Source organism: Spodoptera frugiperda, chromosome 19, assembly GCF_023101765.2.
Source record: "Spodoptera frugiperda isolate SF20-4 chromosome 19, AGI-APGP_CSIRO_Sfru_2.0, whole genome shotgun sequence".
In the NCBI taxonomy this organism is placed as follows: Eukaryota; Metazoa; Arthropoda; class Insecta; order Lepidoptera; family Noctuidae; genus Spodoptera; species Spodoptera frugiperda.
Genome location: NC_064230.1, coordinates 6919866 through 6939078, shown reverse-complemented (window position 1 = coordinate 6939078; position 19213 = coordinate 6919866). Strand labels below are relative to the sequence as shown.

Here is a 19213-nt window from a genome sequence, read left to right as displayed (position 1 = left end):
GGCAACTGTCATTCTCATTCTATGTCATTTGATCGTGTTGTTATTGTCGTGCGTAAATAGAGAATCCTGTGTTTTTGTGTTTATTTGTATATCGAGTTTTAACAAGTAACCATGTCAGAAGACAGTAAAGAGGTTGAGCTCCCTCCTCATCATGAGCAACAGAGTCTGTGTGCAACTCGCTTGCCTTACCGGCAAGGAAGAAAGTTAACAGCTGTAAAGGTAAACAATATATTTCTTGTTTTAAAATAGCTTCTGCCAGCGGCTTCGCCCGCGTTCCTGTGGGATAAAAAGTATCCTATGTGTTATTTTAGACTATAATCTACCCCTGTTCCAAATTTTATCGATCCCTTCAGTCGTTTTAACGTGATTGAGTAATAAACATACACAATCTCATGAAGTCTCATATTAATAAGATCAGAACAGCCTATAAGTGTCCACTGCTGACCAAAGGCCTCTTCTCACACGGAGAAGGTTTGAGCATTAATCACCACACTTGATCAATGTAGGCTGGCGATTTCTAACTCATAATTAGAAATTATAAGCCCAGGTTTCCTCACGATGTTTTGTTTTCCTTCACCGTTTGTCAGGTTTTATTTCCCTTTTTGTATTTTATCATGTTTTAAGATGAAACTGAGTTTCTAGATATCTTAAATTTAAATATATAGAGGTTTTAATACAGTATAACATATACATATACAGTGTTGCATATAAATTCATATTTATTTAATTCTATAAGATACACCTCATGGTATTTATAATAAATACCACATGGTATTTAATTAGTACATGCATCATTATAGTTTTCTAGTAAACATTGCAGTTGTTCATAAAAATGATGTTTAGTGTAATTCCAACAGCATTTTATAATATTTTTAGTGATAATTAGCTTTAAGAGAATAAAGTATGTATGTACAATATCATGCCTTTTATCCCCGAAGGGGTAGGCAAAGGTCCATTATGGCATGTAATGCCGCTATACACACACTTGTCAACAATTGTTTAATAAGTAAGGGGATGAGTCTATTGATTCCGTTTTACTACTGAAAAAAGCCCAGTAATACTTTGCCCAGCAAGGGAATCGAACCCAAGACCCTTTGTCCGGCAGTCGCATTTACAAGCTCTCGGTCAACGAGGTATAAAATAAAGACCATAATCTACCCCTTTTCCAAATTTCATTCCCATCCCTTTAGCTGTTCTGACCTTAATGAATACACACACACACAAAATTCTCATAATTATAATAGTGTTTTCTTTTGTCAACAGGCCTATTCAATCAATAACGAATCGAAGCATCTACTAGTATTTGGTGTCCCTGCCCTCAATCTACGGCAAGAAACTAAAGCTCTCTTTGCAAGATTCGGTAAAGTACAATTAAACATAACGAAGTACCCAGCAGAGCAGTTTACGGAGACTTACCATGCTAACTTTGAAGATATCCAGTCCGCACGGCTTGCGAAGAAGATGTTAGACACTAAGAACTACTACGGTGGCCATTTACACATAAGTTATGCTCCTGAATTGGAAACGTTAGATGAGACGAGACAAAAATTGTTACTACGTAGACAAAATGTTGTAGGAAGGCTGAAAAATTTGGAAAAGTCCACCGATACTGTGGTACCGGAGGCTAAACTTCAACCTGAAGTTACCGTAGAAGAAAAAGAAGATTCAATTAATAAGAAGAAAGTATATATGGGAGCTATTAATGTAATAGGAGATAAGCAGAGTAGTAATAAGAGGAAAATAACTGATTATAAAATGGTGAAACATTGTAAGCTTAAAAAATCTAAGATATTTGACAAGAAATTGGTCTCGGTTACTGCGGGCAGTGTTGTTTCAAATACAGAGTCTGTTAAATCAACAACAGTGGTTGAGGAGACGGTGAAAGTGAATGATGGACCGTGTGAGGTAGTGGACTGCACTTCGGTGGAGACTGATGTGATCACTAATATTAATGAACATTTGAATTATAATAATTTTGGTAAAGAAGTTATTAGAAAAGTACCGCCTAAACCTGTAAATAAAATCAGATTTATGTTGAATAAAAAAAGTTTATTATGATATTTTTGTGTGTTTTCTTTTATACAGCCTTTTTTTTATCACGTATTTGTTTTGACGGTTAATAAAACATTTTCTTTTGGGCCGATGCGACGTTTGGCAGTGATGATGCGGCCTACGATGGAGCACGTCTGCCCATAAGCAACCTATTCACTCGGGCTTTGAAGACACCCAGGTTATACCCATCAGGAAACACAGACTCCGGCAAGGAGTTCCACTCCCTAGCAGTTCGCACAAGGAAGCTTGAAGCGAAGCGCTTCGTGCGAGTGGGTGGGATATCCACCATGAAACGGTGACGCCTCGCCGATTCTCTTGTGGTTCATTGATGGAAAGGACATTAAAGCTCCGTACTCACATACGGTATTACTCGATGGAGCTAAGCTGTCGAGTAAATCCCATGGCATGGGCTTTAGTCCACACATTCAGCATTGATCTATCGAGTGAGCCCCGCCGTTCAGTATTCGCCGAATAATTTGAGCCAAAAGATGTCTGTGCTTCGAGTTAGCTCATAGGAAATTACTCTCATTTAACTGTCCACACGTTTAACTTAATTTAACTTATACTAAGGGTTCCGCTGACGTCCTCAAGGCCGCGTTTCCATTGACGCGGGGTGGAGAGGAGATTAGCAGTGCACGAATTGACCAATCACTATGCTCGAAATCTCCGCTCCGCTTCAATGGAAACAGCATGATAGGTCAATTCGTGCACCGCTAGCCTCCTCTCCGCCCCGCTCCGCGTCAGTGGAAACGCGGCCTTACTATATAACCAGCTGACTGCACCTTTAGATTGGACCCCAAAAAAACAGGGGCAAACTAAACAATTAACTGGTAACGTGTCACCCACTTCTAATCCAACGGCTCCAAATCTAAGACACCCAATATATGTCTAATCTCTTGCAGGACAGTTGGTCGCCAGCTCGCTAGGAAATCTTCTTTCATCACATTGTGCAGTTCAGGACAATCCTCCCCGTCGTAACATTTCTCTCTGAAGTGTAGAAAGGTACCCGGACCGTCCAGTGATACCCCTACGATTGAACACTCCCTCTTACATAAGATTGGCAAGTGGTTGTGCATGGCTATTACCGATGATGTGTTGATGAACGATTTCTCGAAGAATCCTGTAAAGAAATAAATTTATTAATTATTATGTTATCGGCTTACTCACGTATTTGTTTGACGAGGAACTCGACTAGTTTCAAGCCATGCTAGAGGCTCATACTCATGAGCAGCATTCCAACCAACACCTACGCAGCCGCCGGCGAACGAGCCTAACGAGCCAACATCGTCGCGCGCGTCAGATAGTATGCGTGAGTCCAGGCAGAGGGCGCGAAACTCGAGTCGTCAGTTTGGAACACACGACAATCGCCGCGTCGTGTGTTCCAAACAAATACGTGAGTAAGCCGTTAACATAATAACTAATTAAGTATGTCTCACGAAAATTATAATGAAATCAAATAAATTGATATTATAAAATCAAGCTATAGGGCGTTTGTCTACCGCCGCCGTTACCGTTAGGGGGGGGGGCGTGATGGGGCGATGGCCCAGGGCGACAAATTCTGGGGGCGCCAAGGTCTGAAGTTGGAGTCTCTTGCCTCTCCTGGTGCAAACCCTCAGAACTGTGCTCTACGCTCTGTGCATATGCAAAAAACTAACACTTGATATTGCTTCCCTCAAGTGGGCGCCACAATATTTTCGCCCGGGGTATCAGTGGCCCTTACGCCGCCAAGAACGAGATTATTTATCTCCAGTCAAAGAGATCGCAAAATATAATAACTTTAAGGACCATAAAATAATGCAGTCTGGAGCTGACCAGTCCCAGTTGACGGCGCCCGTTCACGAACATGACACGTACACCAGCACCTGCCGGAGGTTGTACGCGGGTATCGTGCGATCCATTGTCTGTTTTGTTGTGTGAGTGAGGTTACCGGAGATCCAATTACCCCCCTTCCCAATCTAACCGATTCCCGATTCTACAACAACCCTTAAATTCCTAACCCCCAAAAGACCGGCAACGCACTTGTAACGCCTCTGGTGTTTCAAGTGTCCATGGTTGGTGATTGCTTACCATCAGGTGATCCGTCGTCTCGTTTACCGGCTTACTGCCACACTCAGAGTCATTTAATGTTTACTTAAACTATTCTTTAGTAACGATTTTGTTCGGAAAACAATTGCTAAGGACTGGGTTAAGTAAGCATTAAATGACTCTGAGTGCGCGAGTAATACCATTAAAAAAATGTCTGTTTGTCCTAATTGAACTAACCTGGTGGACTAGGCGCAATAGCCCGCCAAGTATGGGACAGTATGCGGGCTTTAGCAGGTCCCTCCAAGTCTTTCTGAGCCCCATCCAACACGAGGTAGTTTCTGAAGACCAGAGCATCAATCAGCATGTACTGATTGCTTAGTTCTGATTCGATAATGTAAGGCCATGTTGTATTTCTGTAAACGAAGTCAAAGTTAAGTCAAAGTCAAAATTATTTATTTCAAATAGACCAGGAAGGCACTTTTGAACGTCAAAGCAAATATAATAATATTAATAACGTCTGTCTGTCGGTCAGTCCTCTAGTTGCTCTATTTGCTCGTTCCAAAGTGTAGATTCCTATGGAGAAGAACGAGCAAGAAACTCCATAGGTTACTCTTTTTCAATCAGATTCACAATACAATTCTTGGTAAACAAATTTGAATTTAATTTTAGTGCCATCTATTGTCACATACGAAGGTTTGAAGTTTGAATCATAGATCGATAGATGGCGTGTTTAACTAATCTCGCGTTAATATAATTTAACAGTTGGAGTAATATGGGCTTCAGTCTGTAATTTTCCACTACAGATGGGGCCCAGTACCTAGCGGGTTTACCGGGGCTCCGACTCGAGCAGGAGTAGAAACGGAGTGGTTTTAAGTCAGTAAGAGTCAGACACTCCCTCTCGCCTTACCCAAGGCGAGAGAAGTAATTGGATGATATTCTCTGCTCTTAAACATCCATCCGCATTTACTCCAGTTCATCCGTGATCATGGCGCTTGCAACAGTGCTGAAATATCGGAAACTCATCGACATAAATAAACATGGTAAATATCCCGTCTCAAGTTCTAATGTTAGTGTTAGTGACCATGTCTGTTTAAAAACTGATTAACGACCGAAGGGATAGAAAAAGGGAGATACTTACGGAAGAGGCACAATAATCTCGTCCAGGTCTATCGCCAGCAGCCAGGAGTGGCGGAAGAGGTTCCTGTACAGACAGTCATTCAGAGGGAGGAGTTCCCTCTTATAGTCCTCAAAATCTCGACTCCCTCTCGACTGCTTCAGGCCAGAGATCTGCGGCGGGTGGTCGATCTCTGTGACTACTACGAAACCTTGGTCTGCGTAGTACTTCAAGACTTTACGCACGTTTGGGTGTATCTGGAAGATTTTTATGGTATAAGCCGGTAAACTAGCGTACGTATCACCTGATGGTAAACAATCGCCGCCGCCTATAGACACTTGAAACACCAGAGGCGTTAGAAGTGTGGGAGAGCCATGCTTCGGCACGAATGAACCGGCTCGACCGGAGTGATACCACGGCCTCACCGAAAACCGACGTGAAACAACGCTTGCGTTGTGTAAGTGAGGTTACCGGAAGCCCAATTCCCCCTTTCCCAATCTTCCCAATCCTCGATTCCCCAACAACCCTTAAATTCCTAACCCCCAAAAGGCCAGCAACGCACTTGTAAAGCCTCTGGTGTTTCAAGTGTCCATGGGCGGCGGCGATTGCTTACCATCAGGTGATCACTTACCCTGACGATGTATATGTAGACTCTCTCGGCTCCGAAGTGCTTGATGAGCTGCAGCCACTCCACCAGACTGGCGGAGATATCGCTCCGGTAGTGCAGCCACTTCAGGCAGACTGCTATAGAAGAGTTGTTGCGCTGTGGTGGCGTTCTCTTGCTTATTTCTGCGTCGAATGGCGCGTTCTGTGGAAGGTAGCTTAAAGTACAGTACTAGTCGGCTTCTCATCCGGAGCTGAGGACTACCTAGCAGGTTTACCAGGGCTCCGGCTCGAAAAGCAGGAGTAGGAACGGGGTGGTTTTAAGTCAGTAAGAGTCTGACACTCCTCCTTCCTCCCCCAAGGCGGGAGAAGGCATTGGATGATTTTCCCCCTGAAAAAAAATGCCGGCTTCTCATGCATTAGAGTGTGGGTTCGACAGTACCAATGGGTCTTTTTCCGAGTTAATTATTTTCTAAGATTATTAACTGTTAACTGTTATACATACATATATACATACATAACCTCACGCCTGTCTTCCATGGAGGTAGGCAGAGACAATGGAACGCCAATTGCTACGACTCTTACACACCTCTTTCGCTTCATCAACAGTCATCAGTCTTTTAACAGTGAGCGCTCATAGGCTGTTGATGTGATGATGTGATCCAAGACAGTTATTCATGTCCCTGGGACGTTGGACTTCAGTATTCCAGTGTTTACATGGTTGTATCTACTGTAGATCCTGGTGTACAGGAGTTGCAGCGGTATGGGAGGTGATGGCGGGCTTGTTCCATAAAACACCTATTTTAAAAGCATGCTCACGGAATGTCCCTCACCTGTATATCTAAGACATTAGTAGCGTCCCCGCAGGGGGCTGTGACCACTGACACAGCGACCGGCGCTGTCTCCTTCTCAGGGGGGTGTCGTCTACAGCTGCAGGTTAGGATGTAAGGCTCGTTCACCCCCATGGTAGGACCATCCCAGGCTCGATCCCAGCCGAATAATGGGGTCGCCAGTTCTGTTTGTGGTTCATTGTCGTTCGGGAACCTGGTGTGGTGGTTAGATAGAAGTGAGAAGTGGTGACGTGGTTTTAAGTGGCGTGGTAGAGTTCTGGATGGCGAACAAATTATTTGATTACACCATCTATGAAATAATGACGCAGTTTAAGTTCCCTACATGGTCGGCAACTCGTGCTATCTCTAGTGTCGCAGGTATACTTAGACTAATAAAATTTGTAGCAAGCTGTAAGCTCTATGTTGCCACTGATAGTAGTAAGTATGAAAAATAAAATCAATTTTAGCAAGGAAATCTCCATGGACAGAAGACCTGGGGCCCTATAGTCTGCTGGTTCGTGAAAACAGCCATAAGACCCCCGTTTTTTGAGGGACGAGAATCATCCTTTGACTTCTCCCGCCTTGAGCGAGGCGAGACGGAGAGTCAGACTCTTACTGACTACAAACCACCCCGTTCCTACCCATGCTTTTTGAGCTGGAGCTCCGATAAACCCGCTAGGTAGTCCGCAGCTCCGGATCAGGTATCAGCCCTACTGAGCCCCATCTATGGTGGCCTGATGTCTCTTCGAGACACGCGTGAAACGCGACGCTCCGTACGCACGGGTCTGGTTCTGGTCGGGTAGCGAGCTACTCTTGCTCGTTCGCAGACCCGCACTTACCGTGGCCAGCCATAAGGCCCCTGGATCTGCCTGCCCATCTGCCCACTAAACAAAGGTAGCTTACCACAACTGGCAGTATAGTTTGGGCACCGGGACGACATCACAGTACACCAGGATCCTGACCAACGGTTCTTCAAACCGCGGGTCCCAGTACGCGCCGTAGATATACACACTTCCATTCACAATCGGCAGCCACTGCCACGACACAGCCGCGTACTTCAAATCATTCATTTCAGGGAATTTCATGCAGGAGTAACTGCCCTTATACCTTTCTGGGTAAACGGAACGGTGGTTCCAGAAACTGAATGGGAGTAATCTGGAACGGGAGTGGAGTGTCATCGGATCCTGGACTACAGTTGTTCTGTGAGAGTGTCTGGGTAGGTATAGCCAGGTTAATGTGAGGATTGCTGATGCTATTGTGATGATGAAGAGGCACCGACGCTGGGTAGGGAGGGGTAGTCGCATTTCTGGAATAAAAATAAGCAAGGGGCGAACTAAATAAAAGCGTTTAACACATTGAACGCCGTGGTGGTCACCGGTGACCGACGTTAGCGGAGGATTTGCCTTCAACAGTTTTCTATTGGCAGTCAAAGACTTAATATAAAATAGGAGAGTATATAATCTGCTGGCAGATGATCTGTCGACTCATTTGGACACTCAACCATAAAAAAATATTGACTTACATATGAGTGGGAGAACCATGCTTCCGCAGGAATGGGCCGGCTCAACCGGAGTGATACCACGGCCACACAGAAAACCAACGTGAAACAACGCTTGCGTTGTGTGAGTGAGGTTACCGGAGGCCCCTTCCCAAACCCCGATTCCCCAACAACCCTTAAATTCCTAACCCCCAAAAGGTTGGCAACGCATTTCTAACGCCTCTGTTGTTTCAAGTGTCCATGGGCGGCGGCGATTGCTTACCATCTGGTGATCCGTCTTGGCGTGGTTTTTTTTTATTAAATGGACCGACGTTTGGCCGCTATCTCGCCTGATGGTAAGTGATGATGCGGCCTACGATGGAGCACGTCTGCCCATAAGCAACCTATTCACTCGGGCTTTGAAGACACCCAGGTTATACCCATCAGGAAACACAAACGGCAAGGCGTTCCACTCCCTAGCAGTTCGCACATTTGTTCCATAAAAATAAATGGGTCTCGCTCACCAGTGACCGACGTAGGCGGTGGACTGGCCACCACGAGTCTTCCATTCGCAGCTAAACACTAGCTAATAATGTTTTTATTACAAATTTCCAATTACATACATCGTTGCATTAAATTCAATAATTTTAATTAATACTCTAAGTAGGCAATAATGGAATTCATTTTACTGGCTCTACGTACTACGCTTATCTAACTAATATTATTAACACATTCAGTGCCACCAACACGCCCAGAGAGTCCACGTAAATTTAATTCCAGAACCGTAGAGTCGCACCCTCTATGCAATTCTTTAGATTAGGGTATCTTTAGTCTTCAGTATTATTTTAAGCAGAAAATACACCATGCATTTTGGAAAGAAAGAGCAAAAACATTGAACTCGCTGGGCGAGTCGACGGCACTGGAATAAAATTTACATGGACTCTCCGGGCGAGTCGGTGGCACTGAATGTGTTAATGCGAAAGTTTGTGAGCTTGTGTTTGTTACTCAATCACGTCAAAACAGCTGAAGTTATCGGGATGAAATTTGGAACAGGGGTAGATTATGGTCTAGAATAACACATAGGTAACTTTTTTATCAAACGGCGACGCAGGTGAAGCCGCCATAGGCGTAGCCAGGTTTTAGTATCGGGAGGGGTTCAAGAAAGTAAAACGAACAAAACTTCCTTCATTCATGAGAAAAAAAAACAATTTATATATGTAATATGTAATAAACAGATTCATAGGTAGTCATAGAGACCTTTGCCAAACAGGGGATGTACTATGCTAACAAGTGAAATAACGCTCTGTGTTGTCTAGGTGCCTATGGAAGCCGCTGGTAAAATCTAGTTTCTTCATAATTATTTTCTAATTAAAAATAAATTAAGTGTAAATGTGGATCACACAAAGAGATGCTCCGTGTGGGAATCGAACCCGCTACACGTTGCCCATCCAGCAGTCTTTATTTGAAGGAACTAAATATATAATTAAGATCTACAAGTACAAAATACATACATATCGTCACGCCTTTTATCCTCGAAGGGGTAGGCAGAGGTGCACATTATGGCACGTAATGCTACTGTACAATGTACACCCACTTTTCACAATTTATGTTGTAAGTCCCATGTAATAGGGGGTGAGCCTATTGCCATATACCGGGCACATTTCCAGACTACGTGCTACTACTGAGAATTTTTTGAAAAACCCAAAAATGCCCAGCAATACTTTTGCCCGACCCGGGAATCGAATCCGAGACCCCTTGCCCGGCAGTCGCACTTGCAACCACTCGACCAACGAGACAGATATAGAAATAAAAACGAAATAGTAAGTTTGTATAAACATTTATTTATTTATTTATAATAAAATTATTACAATCTAAAATTGCTTTCGATAACAATATGTTTACTCAGCTGTACAAAGTGATATTATGTCTTATTTGACTAGAATGATATGTACACGTAATATGTAGACTGCCTGAGAATAATATATAACATATAGGGTGACCGGTAATTAGTGAACGATATTTAAACACGTGATTGTACTCATGATTACAAACAACTTTACCGAATAAACTGTTTTAAAAATAAAAACAATCTTGTTAAATGAGAACCAGTCTTAGTGTGCTTTTCCATCAGAGATGTGCTATGTAAGATGTAATAGCTAAGCTGTGAAACTATGTGACCGTTTCCACTGATACTGAGCTATGTAGCTGTGCGAGGAAGATGCGCAGCTCGAGTATGCGATGTATCGATAGTAGAGAAGCCATCCATAGCACGCATCTTTCCATATAAAAAACAGCTTAGCTGAGTCCGTTTCCACCAGTGCTAAGCTATGAATATGATTGGTGGAAGCCAAACGCATCCACAGCAACGTAGCATAGCACATCTCTGGTGGAAAAGCAATCTTTAATCTTATATTTATTTGATTAAGGTACACAATGGCTTGTAGTAAACCTCATGAATTAATGTATTTAGCAAAATACATAGGTAAATGATTTGATACTTAGCATTAACAGTTCAGATCACTGTTTTATAGTCTTATTAATCTTTCTATAATATAAAAATAAGTCGAGTTTTCCTTCCTGACGCTATAACTCCAGAACGCACGAACCGATTTCCACGGTTTTGCATTCGTTGAAAAGGTCTCGGGCTCCGTGAAGTTTATAGCAAAAATTTAAGAGAAAAGCAGGAAAACAGGGAAAGTCATTGGTGGCGAAACGGAATTCGCCGGGTTTGCTAGTTATGAACTAAACTAAACATATACTCCGTTCGAAACATAAGACCTTTATTTATAGTATAAGCCGGTAAACGAGCAGATGGATCACCTGATGGTAAGCAATCGCCGCCGCCCATGGACACTTGAAACACCAGAGGCGTTGCAAGTGCGTTGCCGGCCTTTTGGGGGTTAGCAATTTAAGGGTTATTGGAGAATGGAAAGATTGTTTTATATACACACTTAAATGTAGTGGGAGAGCCACATCGACCAAATATAATATTAAAAATGTATTTTATGTACAATGTATTGCTTTCAGTTTCTTAAAAATAACAGGTAGATATAATATCTAGAAAATTATGTATATACAACTATTTAACACATTCAATGCCACCAACACGCCCAGAGAGTCCACGTAAATTTAATTCCAGAACCGTAGAGTCGCACCCTCTATGCAATTCTTTAGATTAGGGTATCTTTAGTCTTCAGTATTATTTTAAGCAGAAAATACACCATGCATTTTGGAAAGAAAGAGCAAAAACATTGAACTCGCTGGGCGAGTCTACGGCACTGGAATAAAATTTACATGGACTCTCCGGGCGAGTCGGTGGCACTGAATGTGTTAAAATATTTCAGGCACTAGTTTAAGCACCTTTTAGTCTATAATTAGGCACCATTTATACTAAAATAGGTTTCAAATCTTTACATTTTTAATTAACCGACTTCAAAAAATGGGAGGTTCTCAGTTTGACCTGTATGTATGTATGTTTGTGTGCGATTATCTCGCGTTTGACTGAACTGATTTTGATGCGGTTTTCTGTATAGTATTTTTCAGACTTATGAGAAAGTTTTAGGTGTCTAAATGTTTTAAAATAATCTACAAAACAGATATTGGAGATTGGGGATACATTTTGAGATTTCTTTAAACACTTATTTATTATAAATTATTAACTTATAACTAAAAAGATCGTTACAAATACAGTAATGCCAGTCAGTTTTAAACTTTAATGCTTTAAATATAAAAACTCATTTTCTTTAGCTGCAATACATAGCTTGCCATACGATTTTCAGCCTACTGTTCACGTGGGTATCACATACCCAGCTAAGCAACTACACATTAGACAGAGACCGTGCAGCAGCGCTCTCTGATAAACCTGAACCTTTTACACTGCGATCTCCAACCCGCCTGCCTGCGGAGATTATGGCAAACCCTCTTATGTAGAGGAGGCTCATAGTCCAGTAGTGGACGAGATTCTTTAGACTATTTTCTAGCATTATCTAAAATCATTCTTATATATCTTAGCTTTAGAGTACAAAATTGATTGGCAGAACTGTTAGTATTAAAAAAATAATATATCTATACAAAATTATATATAATATGTATAAAGCTGCATAAAAATTGCTTAATGGCTCAAATATATTACAAATAGCTACCTTTTACATACCGTAGCGACAAAACAAACACTTAAAAATTATGATAAAAAAATGCAATAAAAATTCACTCTTATGTAGTATGAAACAAAGTCGTTTTTCGCCTGTGTGTCTATATAGGGTGACTGGTAATTAGTGAACGATATTTAAACACGTGATTGTACTCATGATTACATACAACTTTCCCGAAGAAACTGTCTTTGTATACTCATTAGTTTTATTTTTATCACAATAATGAAACAACTTTGTTTTATACTACATACGTAGTGTTTTAAGGTAAGCGTCCACAGGCCCGCATCGTACGCAACGGATTTTAGTTAGTCTTGTATAGAAACTCATACAACTGCGTCCACTGATCCGCATCGTACGGACCGCATCATCGGCAATGTCTACATGCGATGCGTACTGATGACGTCATACGGAATGCGTGCGATGCGTGCGACGCTTACCTTAACGCGCATATAGCCTAGTATTTCTATTAAAGTCTATAATTTTACAGCATTGCTTATATTCTTAAACAGATCCATATTTTAAAACCTAGCTTCACTGATTTTCTATAATATTTTGATGTTCCCAAAGTGCCTGTTTATATAAGGCGTTCTAAAAGTATCTGCCACGGCTTTAATGGGAGGTAGTGTTGTGTTTGAATATTACAATAGTGAATGTAAATTATTTTCTTTTTCATATAAAACATATCTACACATGAGTTTGTTATGAAAGAGCTATCTCTTTCACTGTCTCTGTCGCATCGTGTGTATTTGTGAACCACTTTATACAGAGTAGAGTCAATGTTTATTTAACTTCTTTATGTTCTCAAATTGAGTTAACTGGTCCGGGGTACGAAATTTCTTCACTATTGTAATGTTCAAACACAACACTACCTCCCATTGAAGCCGTGGCAGATACTTTTAGAATACTGTATTATAAGGGTTTATTGAAATAAATGCTTTGAAATTACGACTTTCCAAAAGACTTTTTTTAATCTATAAAGAGTCAAATATAGTACCGTTTTCAAGAACCATCCCTAAATTCTCTCTCAACTAAGAGGTACTTAGCTTAACGGTAATCCCTTGCCTATACCATCAAGTGTCACTTACTTGAAAATCAAATTTCATTTCAATGTCACTTTTCTTTTTTTTAAGGGGGGAATATCATCTTATGACTTCTTGTATGTCGCGGAATGCTGCTCATGAATATGAGCCTCTAGCGTGGCTTGAAACTAGTCGAGTTCCTCGTCAAACAGTTACGTGAGTAAGCCGATAACATAATAATTAATTTGGTATGTCTCACGAGAGTTACAATAAGACTCACCGCCATACTCAGATTCGTTTTAATGCTTACTCAACCCAGTCCTTAGTAATGTTTTCGATACAAAATCGTTACTAAGGAATAGTTTGAAGTTACTAAGGAATACCTTTCCTCTAAAGGCCACTACAGAATCAACTTGCACGGTTCTCTCACATTATCCTCTATTTCATTACCTGGACTTTAAAAGAGACTATGACCTCTGAGTTTGTTTCGGCATTTCTTCTCAGAGTAGTCCGATAGGAAATGCCGGCCTCATCTAGTTATTTGAAATATTGACGTGTAAAAGTGTTATTTTGTAACCTACTTACAGAAATAAATATCATTTATCATTTAATAATCATTAAATGTCTCCGAGTGCTTTAGTCAGAGAGGTTGGGTGAGAGAGGGCATAACATTTTTAAAACTGTATTTTTTTATGGAATAGACGGCAAACGAGCAAACGAGTCACCTGGTGGTAAGCGATCAGCGCCGCCCATGGACACCCGCAACACCAGAGGAGACACAGGTGCATTGCCGGCCTTTTAAAAAGGAACCTTTTCTTGAAGGTTTGAAGGTCGTATCGTATTTGGGAAAATAACTGTGCATATGAACTTGTATGTTTGTAAACGCACCCACGACACAGGAGAAAATCCTAAAGTGGGGCAATGTTTTGTTAAAAAATTAAATGAAATGAAAAAACTATACCATATCAATATTCTTCTTATTTTGAGCTAAATTGACCAATTGTCCTGCACTATTCAAGTGCACATCGAGTGCCTTTTTCAAATTATTCTCAGTTGCCTGTCTGAAGATAGGTTTTAAAATGGCCGGTGCAACGAATTTCTTTCTATTATATTTCTGAGGTACCGTTCTCCGTTTTAACTTTTCATCAAACCGAATATCATCCCAAGTAAGGTACGTATTCATCTTCATATGATACTTTAATTCTTCAGACAATTTCTCATGTTTACTAACGTCCTCTAAAAGTATCAAAATCACTCTCTCTCTCCCCTCTTTCAAAGCTAAATTATGCGCGGTACGAAATTCCAAATTCGCGAAAGTCGAATCGAGAAAGCTATTCGATAAAAGAATAATCGTTTTTCTCGAATTCGATACTGATCGATTGATCTGATCCGGAATAAAATCTCCGACTTCCCAGTCCCTGTAATGGACGCAGACTTTTAACTTAAAATCATTTTCTAATTTAGGAAGTAGCTTATTGACATATTTTTGGTCTTTATGAGCATAAGATATGAATATGTCATATTCTTTTGCCGTAGTATCGGGATCGTCGATATACCAGCACGGAAAGAGCCTATGACCACAGTATAATACCATTTGTCTGGGAAATATGAATGTTATAATAAACACTAAGATTATTATTAAGAATATTAATATACCACCAATCTCTGCTATTAAAGTCCTTGTATAGCATAGCGATGATATTTCTAAATCTGTTACCAAATCGCCGTTTGAACAGCTAACTATATCCAAATCATTCACATTATAACTTGCTCGTAAAGCTAAAATATCATCTTTGGAAGAACAATCGCATACAAATGGATTATTCGATAAATACAATGTCGTATTCGATTCTAAGAATCGGATCGGTATCTCTGTGAGATTGTTGTTCGATAAATCGATTACTTTTACCGATTCTGACGGTGTAAATGGGATTTCTTGTAATCCTATGCTAGTTAGGTTAAGTAGACTTAGTGTTAAGTTGCGTAAGTCTTTTGGTGGGTGTCGTAATTTCAAAGAATAATTTTGAATTTCATCAGGGAAGAAAGGAGGTACATCATCACAGTCGTACGCCAAATCATTGTACGCAGGCCTCATTTTAACCGAACTACAGTTAAATTTAATATCAGGCGACATTTCTTCGCAGTATAAGTCGAGTGGGGATACATGTGTCAACAAATCCCCACTTAAGTGGCGTGGGGATTTGCATTCGGCTTTGCCTACGTTGAAAGTGGGTTCGTAGGGCAGCTTTTTGCCTTGTAGACGCATAGCTAGGTTATATATGTGGCAATCACAGTTAAATGGGTTGTTGTCTAAGAGAAACACATTGTTTGAAGGTACACTGGGATCTGTGAGGTCCAGTTGAGACGTATGGTATAAAAGAACAGTACTTATATCATTGTGCTGCAGATCCACTGTGATTTTGTTGCTTAGGAATTGACAGGTGTCCGGCTGAAATAGAAATAATAATAATTAATAATAATTGGTATTTTTGTTGCTGCCGTACTCAGACACGGAGATATTTAATGATTATTTAAACTATTCCTTAGTAACGACTTTGTATCGAAAACAATTACTAAGAAGAGGGTTAAGTAACTATTAGATAAATGACTCTGAGTACGGCGTTTAGTCTTTTAAGGGAAAACTACCGAATGTATTTGGATGAAATTTGGTATAGAGATACATTTCTTTTTTTAATAAACTTTACCCCCCACTACGATTTGAGAGGAGCACATTACGGCACGTAATGCCACTATACAATGTACACCCACTTTTCACCATTTGTGTTATAAATTCCATGTAAGTTTTCCAGAAAACTTCAGATAATATATTATACTTCTGTGAATAGTTCCAAATGGAATTTTAAACATGTCTGCCGAACTGCCAACGAAAAATGGTTTGGTTTTGAAATATTCGAATTTATTTCTTTTTCGACTGCCTCGTTGCGTTAGTCGAGTGGTCGGGCAAAGAATTATAGGACTTTTTTCGGCTTTTCGAAAAATTTATCAGTAGTAGCACGGAGTCTGGAATTGTGTCCAGTATATGGCAATAGGCTCACCCCCTATTACATGGGACTTATAACACTAATGGTGAAAAGTGTGTGTACATTGTATAGCGGCATTAAGTGCCGTAATGTGTACCTCTGCCTACCCCTTTGGGGATAAAAGGCGTGACGTTGCGTTGCTACTGCTACATAAAATAAAACAATTTACAATGCAATAATACTCACCAATAGCTCTCCAATATGATTATAAGATAGATCCAGTAACTCCAGATTGAGCAACACTATCCTCCAATCATCGAATATAGAGCTTATGTTATTCTTACTAAGGTTCAAATTTTTTAATTCGCTCAAAGTGTTGAAGGGTGAGTAGAGATCTAAGTCCATATAGTCTTGGATATGTTCATTGGACTTCAATGTTAATCTGTTGCCGTATAAAGATATTGTGTGCAAAGCCGTAGCCCCTTGGAATGCTAAAGAATCTATGGAAGTGAGTAGATTTTCGTTGATTGTTACTTTTTCTAATTTCCTGAGGCCAGCGAATAGGAATCTGTAAAAAAAAATGTTATAAGTGAGTGTAAGTGGGTATAAGTGGGGTGGTGATTAATGTCCTGTAGGTCGGGGTGTATAAGTGTTTGAGAGCCATGCTTCAGTAATACTGGACCGGCTCGACCGGACCTTACAGAAAACCGACATGAAACAACGCTTGCGTTCCGGACGCCCAATTAACTACCCTCCTTCCCAATCTTCCCAATGCCCGATTCTCAATAAAATGTCGGCAAACCACCTATTCCGCCGCTGGTGTTTCGGGTGTCCATGTGCGGCGGCGATTGCTTACCATCAGGTGATCTGTCTGCTCGTTTACCGGCTGATGCCATAAAAAAGTGGGATGGGGATTAATGTTTTTATTATGCTTTTATTAACTATTTTGATATTGAAATAATCACATCACACCATCAGCCTATATAAGTGGCCACTACTCAAACCTTCTCCGTGAGAGAAGAGGGTTTTCGTCAGCAGTGGAGGCCGATGGTGCATGCGGAGATGATTTTGAGGGGGTGGGGAGGAATCATTCAATAACTTCTCCCGCCATGAGTGAGACGAGTAGGGAGTGTCAGACTCTTACTGACTAAAAACCACCCCGTTCCTTCTCCTGCTTTGAGCCGGAACCCCGGTAAACCCGCAAGGTAGTCCGCAGCTCCGGATCAGGCATCAGCCCTACTGGTGGTGGTGGTCTAATATCTGTGAGGAGCTGATATAACAACAAGACGTCCGGAACCGTAGGCCCATTTCCCCCCTTCCCAATCTTCCCAATCCCCGTTCCACTACAACCCTTAAATTCCTAACCCCCAAAAAGCTGGCAACGCACTTGTAACGCCTCTGGTGTTTCAAGTGTCCATGGGCGGCGACGATTGCTTACCATCAGGAGATACGTCTGCTTTTCATAAAAAAAGGTACTTACTCAGGCAAAACTTCCAAATGATTTCTATCCAGGTTCAAATACTTTAACTGTTTCATTGGCGATAGCACTCCACTGGTCAATTTAGATATCTTATTGAAGCTCAAATCTAAATGTTCTATATTCTTCAAATCCTTGAAGAAGTTCTCCGGTATACCAGTTATTCGGTTTTGGGAGAGGTCCAATGTGATTAGGGCTTCACAGCCGATGATCAGGTCACTCGGTATTTCAGCCCCACAGTCTTTTATAATGAGTTGCTTTAATGAAGGTAGGTTTGATATGGAATTTGAATGTAGTTTTAAGTTTACATCGTTCATGTGAATTGTTACCTGGAATTAAGGAATTTTGTGATTAGTTTAATTATAATATATAGAGGAGAGGCCTTATTACCCCCCCCCTTCGCAATCTTCCCAATCCCCGATTCCCCAAAAAGCCCTAAATTCCTATCCCCAAATGGCCGGCAACGTACTTGTAACGCCTCTAGTGTTTCAAGTGTCCATGGGCGGCGGCGATTGCTTACCATCAGGTGATCCGTCTACTCGTTTACCGGTTTATACAAACTTAATGCATACTGCCTTTCTGTTTTTTACATATACATGATACATTTCGGAGAGTATGCAGGGGAAATGCACAACTTGATTCCCCCTAATCCTTTCGATCATCGAACCACAAGACAATCGGCGAAGCGCCACCGCTTCATGGTAGATATCCCACCCACTCGCACGAAGTGCTGCTAGGTGCGAACTGTGGAACTCCTTGCCGGAGTCTGTGTTTCCTGATGGGTATAACCTGGGTGTCTTCAAAGCCCGAGTGAATAGGTTGCATATGGGCAGACGTGCTCCATCGTAGGCCGCATCATCACTTACCATCAGGCGAGATAGCGGCCAAACGTCGACCCATCAAACGTACAAAATTCGGTTTTTAATAGAAAGAGTGATTAAAGAGGAAGGAAGCCCCGTGTAAACCCCGAGACGCTAAACAAAAACTACATAAAGGCCATTACTTTGTGGTCAAAAGCAGAGGAGCACATAAACAATGTAAAAAAAGGCAGTCAACTCACTTGTAACGCCTCTAATGTTTCAAGTGTCCATGGGCGGCGGCGATTGCTTACCATCAGGTGATCCTGCTCGTTTACCGGCTTATACCATAAAAACACACATATACTTACATTCTCCAGCTCAGTCAAGTTAGTCAACAATCCTGGTGGGATTTCTTGGATCCTATTCTTAATTAAGTCGAGTGATTTCAGCTTCGGCACGTGTGTGAGAGCGCCGGGAGCTATGTGAGCGAGACGGCTTCTGGTGAACGAGAGAGATTCCAGTGAGTCCAAACCTGGAAAGAAATACATATAAGAAAACGCCTCATCATTTTTTTATTTATTTACACTATTATTAGAACTTATAACGGGATATTTACCATGTTTATTCATTTTATCGAGTGTCCGATATTTCGGCACTGTTGCAAGCGCCATGATCACGGATTAA

The 19213-nt window shown here is 41.2% G+C and overlaps 4 protein-coding genes across 5 annotated transcripts in view; 2 read left to right on the top strand and 2 right to left on the bottom strand.

The window, feature by feature from the left end:
- Positions 1-2303, top strand: LOC118281048 (RNA-binding protein 48). The gene is made up of 2 exons (XM_035601480.2): positions 1-219; positions 1264-2303. The coding sequence occupies exons 1-2, from the start codon at positions 112-114 to the stop codon at positions 2056-2058; spliced, it is 903 nt and encodes a 300-aa protein (XP_035457373.2). The 5' UTR covers positions 1-111; the 3' UTR covers positions 2059-2303.
- The window catches only part of LOC118281212 (uncharacterized), a 138794-nt gene that overhangs the window by 108831 nt on the left and 10750 nt on the right, over positions 1-19213 (top strand). The window lies entirely within an intron of this gene.
- Positions 2791-8091, bottom strand: LOC118281119 (uncharacterized). The gene is made up of 6 exons (XM_035601590.2): positions 7528-8091; positions 6628-6838; positions 5823-5999; positions 5216-5448; positions 4315-4490; positions 2791-3172 (listed from the first exon to the last, which is right to left on the bottom strand). The coding sequence occupies exons 1-6, from the start codon at positions 7926-7928 to the stop codon at positions 2901-2903; spliced, it is 1470 nt and encodes a 489-aa protein (XP_035457483.2). The 5' UTR covers positions 7929-8091; the 3' UTR covers positions 2791-2900.
- The window catches only part of LOC118281105 (toll-like receptor Tollo), a 42526-nt gene continuing 35224 nt past the window's right edge, over positions 11912-19213 (bottom strand). For both annotated transcript variants that reach the window (XM_035601566.2, XM_035601568.2), the window contains exons 5-8: positions 18898-19061; positions 17733-18058; positions 16499-16820; positions 11912-15720 (exon numbers count right to left, since the gene is read on the bottom strand). In XM_035601566.2, the coding sequence (XP_035457459.2) occupies positions 14227-15720; positions 16499-16820; positions 17733-18058; positions 18898-19061 (2306 nt within the window). In that variant the 3' untranslated portion in view covers positions 11912-14226. The remainder of the gene's footprint in view (positions 15721-16498; positions 16821-17732; positions 18059-18897; positions 19062-19213) is intronic.